General features: G+C 39.6%; 1 protein-coding gene across 2 annotated transcripts; it reads left to right on the top strand.

Annotated features, from left to right (window-relative positions):
• Positions 1 to 10,863, top strand: LOC143887842 (ferric reduction oxidase 2-like). Of its 2 annotated transcripts, none has more exons than XM_077392058.1 (8): positions 1 to 180; positions 282 to 381; positions 1,487 to 1,675; positions 6,158 to 6,392; positions 7,069 to 7,396; positions 7,474 to 7,717; positions 8,458 to 9,167; positions 10,581 to 10,863. In XM_077392058.1, the coding sequence occupies exons 1-8, from the start codon at positions 48 to 50 to the stop codon at positions 10,718 to 10,720; spliced, it is 2,079 nt and encodes a 692-aa protein (XP_077248173.1). In that variant the 5' UTR covers positions 1 to 47; the 3' UTR covers positions 10,721 to 10,863. The 2 variants fall into 2 exon arrangements, with proteins under 2 accessions (XP_077248173.1, XP_077248172.1); XM_077392057.1 differs by having other exon boundaries at positions 1,484 to 1,675.
• The last annotated feature ends 523 nt before the right edge of the window (positions 10,864 to 11,386 follow it).

The following is an 11,386-nucleotide window of genomic DNA, read 5'->3' as shown; positions in this document are numbered from 1 at the left end:
TGAAAGGATCTGTTTCTACTCAAGAAAAAGGGATCCTTACTGCAGCAATGAGATTGCTGTTGGGGCTGTGCTTCCTTGGAGTCTTGATGGTTTGGGTTCTGGCACCCACAAATCTCTGGAGGAATAACTGGTTGCTAAACATAAGGACGAGAACAGATTCGAAGTATTTTGGAACACAATGTTAGGCTTTTCACCCAACTCTCTGTTCACGAAATCTTTGTTTACTTATGTTTCAAATCTATTTCCAATCATTTTACTTATTGTTTTTTCTGCTATTATAGGTGCAAACATGTTGATATACACATTCCCTATCCTATTCATTGCTGCACTAGGTTGTGTGTATCTTCATTTGGGAAAGAAAGGTGGCAATTACACGGAAAGGTTTGTGCATATTGCGGCAGTGGTGCCCTCTTTTGTGTAAATTATTTGAATGATGAATGGTTCGGTACAACTGTACCACACTATGTAGTTGGTGTAACTCTTTAGGGATTGGACATTTATATGGTGTCATCTAAAATGGAGGTCTATTCAATGGTTCCTCTCATCCATTGCATCAAAACAATGGCTTCGACGGCAGGATCCTAACTGATAAATACTTCGATTTTTGTTAGGATTTTTTCCTATAAATAGATAATCTACAAAATATTTCCCAATTAATTCAGTTATGAAATGGCCAACAAGTTTAACTTTTTGATAAACATCTCCAAAACGTCTCCTACATCAAGGGCAAAACAATCATGCATTTAGATACAATGGTGAAGAAGAGTTTATTATCTAATTCATGTGAAAGATAAGTAGCATTTGGGAACTTCATTGGCCATGCTTCTTAGATGGTTAAACTATTTGGCTAAATCATTCTTGATAACTAACTGGTTTATATTTTACATAGATAAGGGATTCATAGGCAAAAATCTCTTTTTATTTCAACTATTTGATCATCGGTACACTGTTCACATCACAAATGATCCATAGCAACGGCCTAATAGCTGGACAGCTGATATCAATGAGCTGACAATCCATGGTTCAAATACATAGGAATCACACTCTAATATGTAGCAAACAAGTTGCACTTGATAAATCCTCTGCATGAATATCTTTTATATTGAGAATGTCTGCACTCATAGAAGAGCCTTTTTTTTCCGAGGGCTTTTTCTGTCCTCAAAGACACACCGGGATTACCATGCCCCATCTCTGATACCACTTGTTATGACTTAAGACCCGGGTAGAACTCACCCTTAAAATCTAGCCGTTAAGGGGAGGGTGCCCGAAGCCCATCCACATCCTTTCACTCATCCTATGTGGGATATTTGCTTTGGCGTGGAACCCACACTCATAGAAAGCTAGTGGGTTTTAAGTTTTTAACACCCAACTTGGGTCTCTCTCTCTCAGTTTTCTTCTCACTGTGATGAACCCACCTCATTTTTTCTGTTTTGTAATGGAAAATATTGATTGAAAGATTTACTTGCACATGTTCTTGTTGCAGCAGCAGTAAAAGTCATCGTCTGGCCTCATGGAAACGACCTGTTATAGTGAAAGGTCCTCTTGGAGTTGTTTCTGCAATGGAGCTGGCCTTTATCTCCATGTTTATTGCACTCCTCATCTGGTCCTTCTCCACTTATCTCACCGTCAGCTTCTCCAAAATCAACAAGGGAATTTCCCACAGCCACGATAAAAAGTACAGTATTCGCTCCACTTGGTTTTGATACACCAGAAATGATATTTCCACCCCCTCTTGTTTGTCTTTTCATGAGTACTTGCATTTTTCACCCTCTTATAATTTAGCTTTTCCACAAAATGAAGTCATTTTTCAAGAAAAGACAAACAAAATGCCATGGAAATATGTTAGAATAGAGATTTCATATGAGTATTTTTCGAGAAGTACCATGGGTTCCACTTCCTAGGATAATCCAAACCGTTCATTTGTTGGGCCGCACCATCCTAACCTCTATAGATTGGACGGTTAGGATCATCCTAAATATGGAGATTATTTGCTGGGTAGAACCAAGAAATTATATGATGAAAAGCCTTAAAAACACGTAAAGGTGTATTTGATCCAACAGCAGCTCACTTGATGGGTGAGCAGCTCACTTGATGGGTGAGCTGGTGTTGGATCAAATATCAAGGATGGGATGATGGGTAGGTGTTTATAAGGCCCTTATCATATAATTTCTCGGGTACAACCTACTTATGCTGTGGCCTAACAAATGAATGGTGATGGTTTGGACTTTGGACTATTCTACAAAGTGGGCAGCACAACACATTTTGAAAAATACATGACTTCAGTGAACGCAGTCACGCACCATATTAAATCTATGTTAGAATATATCATATTAAATCTGATAAGATGCGGACCTTTATTGGATTATAATCCAAGTCGAGAGTGGAGCTACAGGAACAGCCGTCTGATGGGAAACCACTTTCACATTCAGTTCAGAGTTGGATTGTTACGATCCGATTGGATTCATGGATTTTACAATCCAAAACTACAAAATCCGGGTTTGAGAGGTGGCCGGAGCCGGAGTTGAGAGGTTGAGATGTGGCAGGAGGCAGAAGTGCAGAACGTGAAAACCCTACCTGCTCTCTCTCTTTCTTTCTCTTAAGTCTTAGTTGCTAAAATGGAAAGACAACCCTAAGTTTTAAGTTCTAACTTTTTCACCTCACCCCCTTTCTATTACTCTGGACAGATTCCTAAAAGTAGCTTTTTTGTTAATGACAAAACTAGCCTTTTATGTCTTTATAAAGGCTTCAGACATTTTGGATATTATAGGTATTTGATGGGGGCATTATTATGATGGGGCCCACTTAGATGAGAGCTCCAAACCGAGAGTTTTGATTAGGGCTGGCAATTTCACCCGAAAAAGAGGGGATCCGCCCCGCCCTGCCCCGTTTGGGACGGGGATTCCCCGATTTGATAGGGGAAGGGGAAGGGGAATTTAAAAATTCCCCGGTACGGGGAGGGGAAGGGGAAGGGGATGTAGTTGTCCCCTCCCCTCCCCGCCCCGCTCGTCCCGTTAATCAATGCAATTTTTTTGTATATTTTTAAGTGTTTTTTTTTTAGGAAAACTATTAGAAACTCTGTGGATCGGCTACAAGATTCCCCCAAACATAAACTTAGCTTGTCTTTTCGTTTTAATTAGCTTCTGAGAGCATTTTGGGAACTATAATAACCTTTTGATAGATGTTGAAATAATAAAGACAAGCTGAGTGTATGCCATTATCAAAAAATCGTAGTGCCAACATCGGTGGCGAAAATAAAATAATAAATTACATTTTTATTTTGGCTAGGGACTTAGGGTTTCCTTAATTCCTCCACACAAAAGAAACATTGCTCATGTTAGGGACACAGTTCACTTTTTGCATTTTGGTGATTCCCAAGCCTCTGAACATTGCTCAGGTATCTATTTGGGTTTATAACGCCTGTTGGTGCGACTGCTGCGAGGACACTCAAGAGTCAAGTCAGTACTTCAAGGGATTTTGCTATTTTCTGAAGAGTAAGAAATATATCTCCTTCGTCTACAAGTATGTTAGTTTATAACATTTTTATATATTGAAATTGCATCAAGTTGATTAGGGACACCCATCATCAGTGTATCAATGACTAAAGAGGGGGTGATGTTGGAGCGGGGCGGGGATTTTGTCCCCGAAGGATGCGGGGAGGGGAAGGGGATTAGGTATTCCCTGCGGGGAGGGGAGGGGGATTCCCCACCATCCCTATAGAGGGGAGGGGGGAAATTCCCCGCAAAGGGGAAGGGGTAGGGGACCCCAACATCCGGCCCCGCCCCGCCCCGTTGCCAGCCGTAGTTTTGATGTAGCTTCCTAGTCAAAGGAGAAGTTGGAGTCTTGGACACGGAAAATAGGTTGCTGTCAATTAAAAAAAGGTAAATGTTATCAGCACTACTTATTTTGATGAGGGCACTCTGACTTTATTAAAAGTACGGTATGGCCCGTGCCATAGGATGATCCAAACCGTCCATTAGATGGGCCACAACCTAAATAGGTTGTGCCCCAATAATTATTTGCATAGGTTGATTCTAACCCTCCGATCTAAAGAGGGTTACGATCAACCCTCTAACATTCAGATCGGAGGGTTAAGATCATCCTATGGAAATGATTTTTAGGGTCACAACCTACTTAGGCTGTGGCCCATCTAATGGACGGTTTGGATCATCCTATGGTATGGGCCATACCTTATTTTTAATAAAGTGAGGGGTGCCCTCATCAAAACACAGTAGTGCTGAAAACATTTCCCTAAAAATAAAATAAAAATGGTTACTCTATTTTAGCCTACTTTTTAAGAATCTCTGGCAGAACTGACAGGAGATAGCTTACAGTATTTTTCAAGTACCCTCTCATTTTCTCTACTTTCGGTTTCTCGGTTGAGCTGAATTTTTTCTGACAAAAACCTAACCACAACCCGAACACCGAAATATTGTTTTCCAAAAACCGAAACCAAAACCGAACCGAAATACCTTGGAACCGAACCGAAATAACCGGCCGGTCATCTCGGTTTTAACCGAATAATGCACACCCCTAGTTCAACCCCCCCAACCCAGTTCGGCCGGTCATCTCGGTTTCACTCGAGTCGGGTTGCCCAAGCCCTTATTTCGGTGTAGTGTTACTGTCCTAAGTGGGGGCCGCTTAGGTATGGGACTGGGTGGGACCCAGCCTGGTATGTGACAGGTTTAAAGGGCCTTGCCTAACGCGTTCTATCAGCTCTGGAGCTTTTGCCGTATTAGTAAGGTACCTAACATTTGGTATCAGAGCAGCCACCACGTCCCTTATTAGAGTCACAGGAGGGGCGACCTGTGGAGAGGACTACCTGGAAAGAGCTGCCTAATAAAAAAAGCTAGAGTCAAAGCCACCAGAGTGAAGTTGCCACAGAGTGGGCCACCACAGAAGGGGCGACCTGTGGAAAGGGCTCCCTGGAAAAAAAAGCCAGCGTGAAAGCCGTCACAGAGTGGGGCGCCGAGGACGGCGGATTCAGAAGCGTGGTGGTAATAGATGATGTTTGATGAAATCTGTGTGAGAGAGAGATGCAATGCAGAAGCAGGGATTGAGGCACATCATTCGGATGCTCGTTTGATGTTTGATAAAATGTCTGACAGATGCAAAGGAAAGAGCAGGGAATGAAGTAGATCATTGGATGTACAACTGATGTTTGATGAAATGGGAAAGAAGTGGTTATGATGTAGATCATTGGAATGTACTACTGCTGTTTGATGAAATGTGTGAGAGAGATGCAATGGAAAGAACAGGGTCTGAGGTAGATAATTGGAACGCACAACTGATGTTTGATGAAATGAGTGAGAGAGATGCAATGGATAGAGTAGGGATTGAGGTGGACGAGGTGAGCGTAGTGAATCTCCCCTCCTATTATGTAAGAATTTTGGAGATGCAGTTTAGTGCAAGTGCACTCATTGAGTCAGTCTAGAACTCTAGTTATCACTGTATTATCCAAATCCACCATGGAGAGTTGCTCCTAATTCTCAACTAGTTCTATTAAGTAGTAATATTTACGAAATTATTAAAAACAAAAATCAGTGTTTTTAAAATTCAGGGCTGCATCCAAACATCATTATACTAAATTCTTGAAAGTTACTAGATGTTATCCAAACAGTATTTTTTAAAATCCAGAAGGAATCCATGATTTAGATTAGGTTACCTATATTAGATTAGGTAGTTAGATTAGATTAGGATTATATATTTTCCTTCTTATCTTAATCATTCTATATTTATCTCTTTGAGGGAGTGTTCTATATAAACACTCATTAAGCCTAATTGTATGGTAAATAAGATAAGTGAAAATCAATGAGTTTTACATGGTATCAGAGTGGGTCGATTGGATCACGCATAGCACAACACTAGCAACATCTTACTCTTGCTGACGGCTGATCTAACCGTCCACTCGCCACCATCATAGGGTGCAAACCTCCAAACACCCTCCTCTAGCCCTCTACTCCTTCACAACAGTTTGTTCCTGCTGCTTTTTTTGGGTTCTCCCCTCTTGGTTGTTCTAATAGGTAACCTAATCTAACACCGTAATGATCCAACGATCAGATCTTATTAGAATCAATCTGATATATTCAAACAATATATCAATTCCCTTGATATATGCTCATATTTTATGCTGAATTATGATGGTTGGTGGTGTGTGCAGGTGGGAAAGGAAGCTGAGAAGCACTGGTTTCTACCTTGGGTTTCTTGGGAACATCTGTTGTGCCTTTCTCTTCTTTCCGGTGGCCCGAGGACCATCGATTTTGCCGCTCCTTGGGCTTACATCGGAGGGCAGCATTAAGTACCATATATGGCTTGGGCATATGGCTATGACCTTCTTCACTGCACATGGCTTGTTATTTTTAGTGTACTGGGCTTTGACCAACAACATGGCTCAGGTAGGAAAAATAAAACAGATTATTTTTCAAAGCCATTTCTTGTCACCATACAACAGATTATTATTGTTTTTGGGATTTGCTAGGGGCCATCACAAAAGGCATTTCACGGATGGTCTGTTGCATCTCAGAGCAGCCACAGAGGCTCACTTTTCAGCAGATTTTGTCGTCATTTACGAGGTGGCTGCTCTGAGATGCGACAGACCATCTGCGAAATGCATTTTGCAATGGTCCCTAGCAAATCCCTTGTTTTTTTTTTTTTTGGAAAATCACAACAGATTATTGTCACAATACAAACTCATATGACTTCTTTGTTGAATCCCAACTCATGCAAGAGATTTTTGTGCCAAAGTAACTGAAATAAACCTTGCGCTGGGTACCAATACTCTAATTCAGCACTGGATCTACCATTTCTTACTTCTCCAAGTCACTAGACTTCCAACAACTATAAACTAAAAAGAATTTCACTGTCAAACAATACATTCCAATTCTTCTTGCCATACAACACTAAGTAAACTACCTTGTTATTAGAAATTTAGAATACCTTCTATTTTTTCCAAACATAAGTCCAATCCCTGTAAATTTTCTTTATTTTCACATAGCCAAAGAATGTTTTTCATTGGTGATCCAATGGTAAATTAAAAGTTAAAAACTTACAGATTTCACTGTAACGGTGCAGATTCTAAAATGGGACAACACCGGCGTATCAAATGTGGCCGGAGAATTGGCACTAGTCTTCGGAATCACCATGTGGCTTATGGCGTTTCCCCGCATCAGGCGTAGAGCGTTCGAGTTGTTCTTCTACACCCACCAACTCTATATTATCTTCCTATTCTTTTACGTCTTGCATGTAGGAATTCAATTCTTTTGCATCATTCTTTCCGGTGTTTATCTCTTCTTGATCGACCGATACTTAAGGTTCTTACAATCACGAAAAAGGGTTCGACTGGTTTCCGCTCGCCTCTTACCTTGTGAAACAGTTGAGCTTAACTTCTCAAAGAGCCCTGGTGAGGCTAGGATCAAATAACATAGTTGAAGATGATAGATTTGCCTTTTAATTGATGAATCATACATTTTTTTGCAGGTTTGTTCTACAATCCGACTAGCATCATGTTTATCAACATTCCAATACTTTCTTCTTTCCAGTGGCATCCTTTCACTGTGAGTTCCAATTGCAACATGGAGCCAGAAAAGCTTAGTGTCATAATCAAGAGCGGAGGAAATTGGTCACAGAAGCTTTACCAGACGCTTTCATCTCCCGCTCCCATTGATCATCTTAATGTTTCCATTGAAGGGCCTTATGGACCTACTGCTGACAACTTCTTTAGGTTTGCACAAAAAATCGAATAATCTAACAATGGAATTGCTTCAATTTTCTCATTTAGAAGGTTTAAAACACATCCAACACATCAAATTGCATACCATCGATGCGGGGTTGTGTGATCATTACACTTGTTTTGAATGGTAAGAAGAGTTTATTAAAACAAATATGAAAGACAAAGGCGAGAAACCCCGACCGAGACGGTAAGAGCAAGAAAAGGAAAACAGAAAATATGTGAAGAACAAGATACAAAGGTCCTCAATCCTGCTATGAAGAAAAATAAGACCCGCAATCTCTCCTTCCAAAGAATTTCACTTCAGCAATCAACCATAAGTAAACAATTATTCAAACTTTGAAGAACTGCGTTTATTGCTTGGGATGATCTTTTAGAGGTGTTTTAGGTCATGCCTACACGAGGGCTTCTTAATTGAGGTATTGAACAAAAATCTTTCATTATCGGGTCGATGCCTTGTCAAAATCACTTGTCTACTAGTTCAACCCAATGTTTAGAAACTCAAACTCGGCTAGAGCCCAAGCAATGCTTGACACAATCAACTTTTCATTAACTAGGGTGAGTCAAAAGGAGTTCTTGATTGACTTTCTAGGGTAAAACTCGGACTTGGATGAAACTCAGCTAATGTAAAATAGAGTAGAATCGGGCGATTCAATTTACTTCTGGAGGTGTTTTTAGCAATGATTCATTCATAAAGGTTTTACTAATGGAAAAAAGAATTTTTCATAATGCAGACATGAGGCACTAGTGATGGTAAGCGGAGGCAGCGGTATCACTCCATTTATCTCCATAATCAGAGAGCTCATCTTTAGGAGCACCATGTCAGGATGCCCAATTCCGCGGGTTCACCTCATTTGTGCCTTCAAGAACTACGTCGATGTCACCATTCTCGACCTCCTCCTCCCTATCACCGGCACCCACTCAGACATATCGCGCATTCAGCTCAAGCTCGAGGTCTTCGTTACCAGAGAAAAGGTGCGCGCCACCATGGACACCCAGAAGCTCCTTCGAACCATCTGGTTCAAGCCAAGCCCATCGGATGCCCCAATCTCCATGGTCTTAGGCCCCAACGACTGGCTTTGGCTAGGCATTATAATCTCGACTTCCTTCGCCATGTTCCTCATTTTGCTGGGAATTCTCACACATTATTATATATATCCCATTGATCACAACACGAACAATGTCTACTCTTATTTGGCGAAGGCCCTTCTTAACATGCTATTCATCTGTATCAGCATAGTTGTCACAGCAAGTGCAGTGACCTTATGGAAGAAGAAACAAAACGACATGGCAGGAAAGCAGATTCAGAACATGGATGTGGCAACGCCGACAACATCACCAAGTTCATGGTTTTACAATGCCGATAGAGAGATCGAGAGTCTCCCTCACCATTCCCTTACTCAAAACAGCAAGGTGCACTTTGGTGCGAGGCCTAATCTCAAAAGTAAGCAACTTTTCCTCTTGATCTTGATCATAGTTACTTGATTTAGGAATAATTCGCTTAGGCTCCATTTCTTTCCACGTAAAATGGATGTAAAATTTGTTTTATGTTGCCCACTTTTACATCGATGAAACAGAGCCTCAGTCAAATTGTGAAACGACCAATTACTCAAAAAGCTTAAGCCGTTGGAGGAGTTATTTAATCTTTTGTACTTTAACACTCCCCTCACATGTGGCCCCTCTTTTTAGGGTTGGCCTACACGTGGCACATGTGGCCCCTCTTTTGGGTTGGCCATTACATGTGGATTTTTAATATATATCAAGGAGTTTTAAACCCAAGACCTTCGCTCTGATACCATGTGAAATGACCAATAACTCCAAAAACTTAAGCTGTTGGAGAAGGCATTATTTAATCTTTTATACTTTTAACACATGTTAGAAAAATTCGGGTAAATGGAAAAAGGGTGTATTTTTCTATCTAAAATTCATATATTTATTATATATAGACACATATTTTTCTAAATAAAACACAACATAAAGCATACAAGGATAGCTAAGTGCATGCGTTTGCAAGAAGCATGTGAGTTTATTTTTCAGTACAACTTTTTTCCAATAATTTTGAAAATTTCACTAGATTTACAAATTGTATAATGATGAATATTCATCAAATTCGTGTTCAATTTCTTTTTCCATTAATTTTGAAAATTTCACTAGATTTACAAATTGTATATTGATGAATATTAGTCAAATTCGCATTTAATTCGTAAAATTCACATTTAACTTGAAAAATGATAAATATTTGCAATAGTTGGGATTTTTTAAAGTTTAAAATGGGGAATAAAAACTCTGGATTCTTTTAAAAATATTTCATTTTTCGGAGAATTTTTAACCAAGTGAGGAGTGCATAAGGTAGTTTTTGACCAAGTGAGGAGTGCATAAGCGATTTAAGAGACTAAATCTTCTTTGTTTATGTATTTGCTTCTATCTCTCTTATAGGGAGAATAGCACATTAGAGAATTCAGGTCTTCAAGCTCTATGTTTTTTTCTTATTTTATTTCTCATTTCTATGTTTCTCGAGGCAAGGCGTCCAGTCCTCTTGGTTCCTTCACTCTATCGATAATATTTTGAGTTCCGCTCCAGGAAAGCATTCTTTTCCAGGTTAAAAAACACCTAAATTTTACTACCGTCTGATTGAGATTGATTAGTGATGGGAAGTTGGCCCTGGTTTGATATTGTAGGAGATGATCTTGATCAAATTAGCACCATTTCCTATCAGTGTTTCATCTTGATCAGATGAAGATGATATTCATCTATAAATATTTATGCCTAATTCTAGAAAATATTCTAACATTCTGTCATGAAAATCTTAATTTCCAACAATCACTGTGCTTAAATTGGTCTTATCTCTTTCATACAGGGATGCTACTGGAGTGTGAAGGATCTAACATTGGAGTCTTAGTTTCTGGCCCCAAAGAGATGCGTCATGAGGTTGCAACCATTTGCTCATCTGGTTTAGTAAATAATCTTCATTTTGAGGCCATCAGCTTTAATTGGTGAAGGCAGTTCATGTCCATGAAAAATGGAGTTTGTTTGTGATCTTTGGTACTTGAATTGCCGAGTTCACTACCCGTAAGGGGTGGATGTATCAATAAGCATATATAACATTCTCCTTGGTAGAAACAAGTAGAGGTTTGGTTTTATGTCGATGTAATATAGAAGGGGTCTTGTGCAAGGTTTGAGATGGATTTTGTGCTAATTATGTACACAGAAAATTAGCACGGGATGTGTGTTAACGTTATTCATGTATATAATACTAGTGGGACCAACCGTGCGATGCACTGTTTAAGATATAAAAGAATAGAACAGAGCACTGCCATGAACAATTTTAGATGAAGAAATAGAAAGTTCTTAGAGTAGTAATCAATGACCTGCAAATCAAATGAATTTAAGCACTCAGGAAGGAGGAAGAAAGTGAAGGAACGGGTAAAAAGGTCTAGTACAATAAGCCTAGGGCACCTTAAAGCAAATAGCAGCATTAGGTTTAGTAACAACCAAAACCAATGAGACAGGCATCACAACTAGTTCGGCGAAGTATTACAATATGTTTCCCAACTTATTATGCATTTTTAATTTATTCTAACTTAAGAATAGAACTTATCAATTGCTCTCTTTAACCTATGAAAAAAAAAAAGGAATAGAACTTTTCAAAGTTAGGCTCACCTC

This window comes from Tasmannia lanceolata, unplaced genomic scaffold, assembly GCF_043159265.1.
Source record: "Tasmannia lanceolata isolate RefF3 unplaced genomic scaffold, GAP_Taslan_0.1 ptg000012l, whole genome shotgun sequence".
NCBI lineage: Eukaryota > Viridiplantae > Streptophyta > Magnoliopsida > Canellales > Winteraceae > Tasmannia > Tasmannia lanceolata.
The sequence above is the reverse complement of the archived record's forward strand: the minus strand, read 5'-3'. Positions and strand labels throughout refer to the sequence as shown.

Bases quoted from the DNA above. Each gene is read 5' to 3' on its own strand.
- LOC143887842 (XM_077392057.1), top strand. From the start codon at position 48: ATGAGATTGCTGTTGGGGCTGTGCTTCCTTGGAGTCTTGATGGTTTGG. The intron at 1,676-6,157 runs GTACAGTATTCG...TGGTGTGTGCAG, and splicing joins TCCCACAGCCACGATAAAAA to GTGGGAAAGGAAGCTGAGAA. The intron at 6,393-7,068 runs GTAGGAAAAATA...GTAACGGTGCAG, and splicing joins TGACCAACAACATGGCTCAG to ATTCTAAAATGGGACAACAC.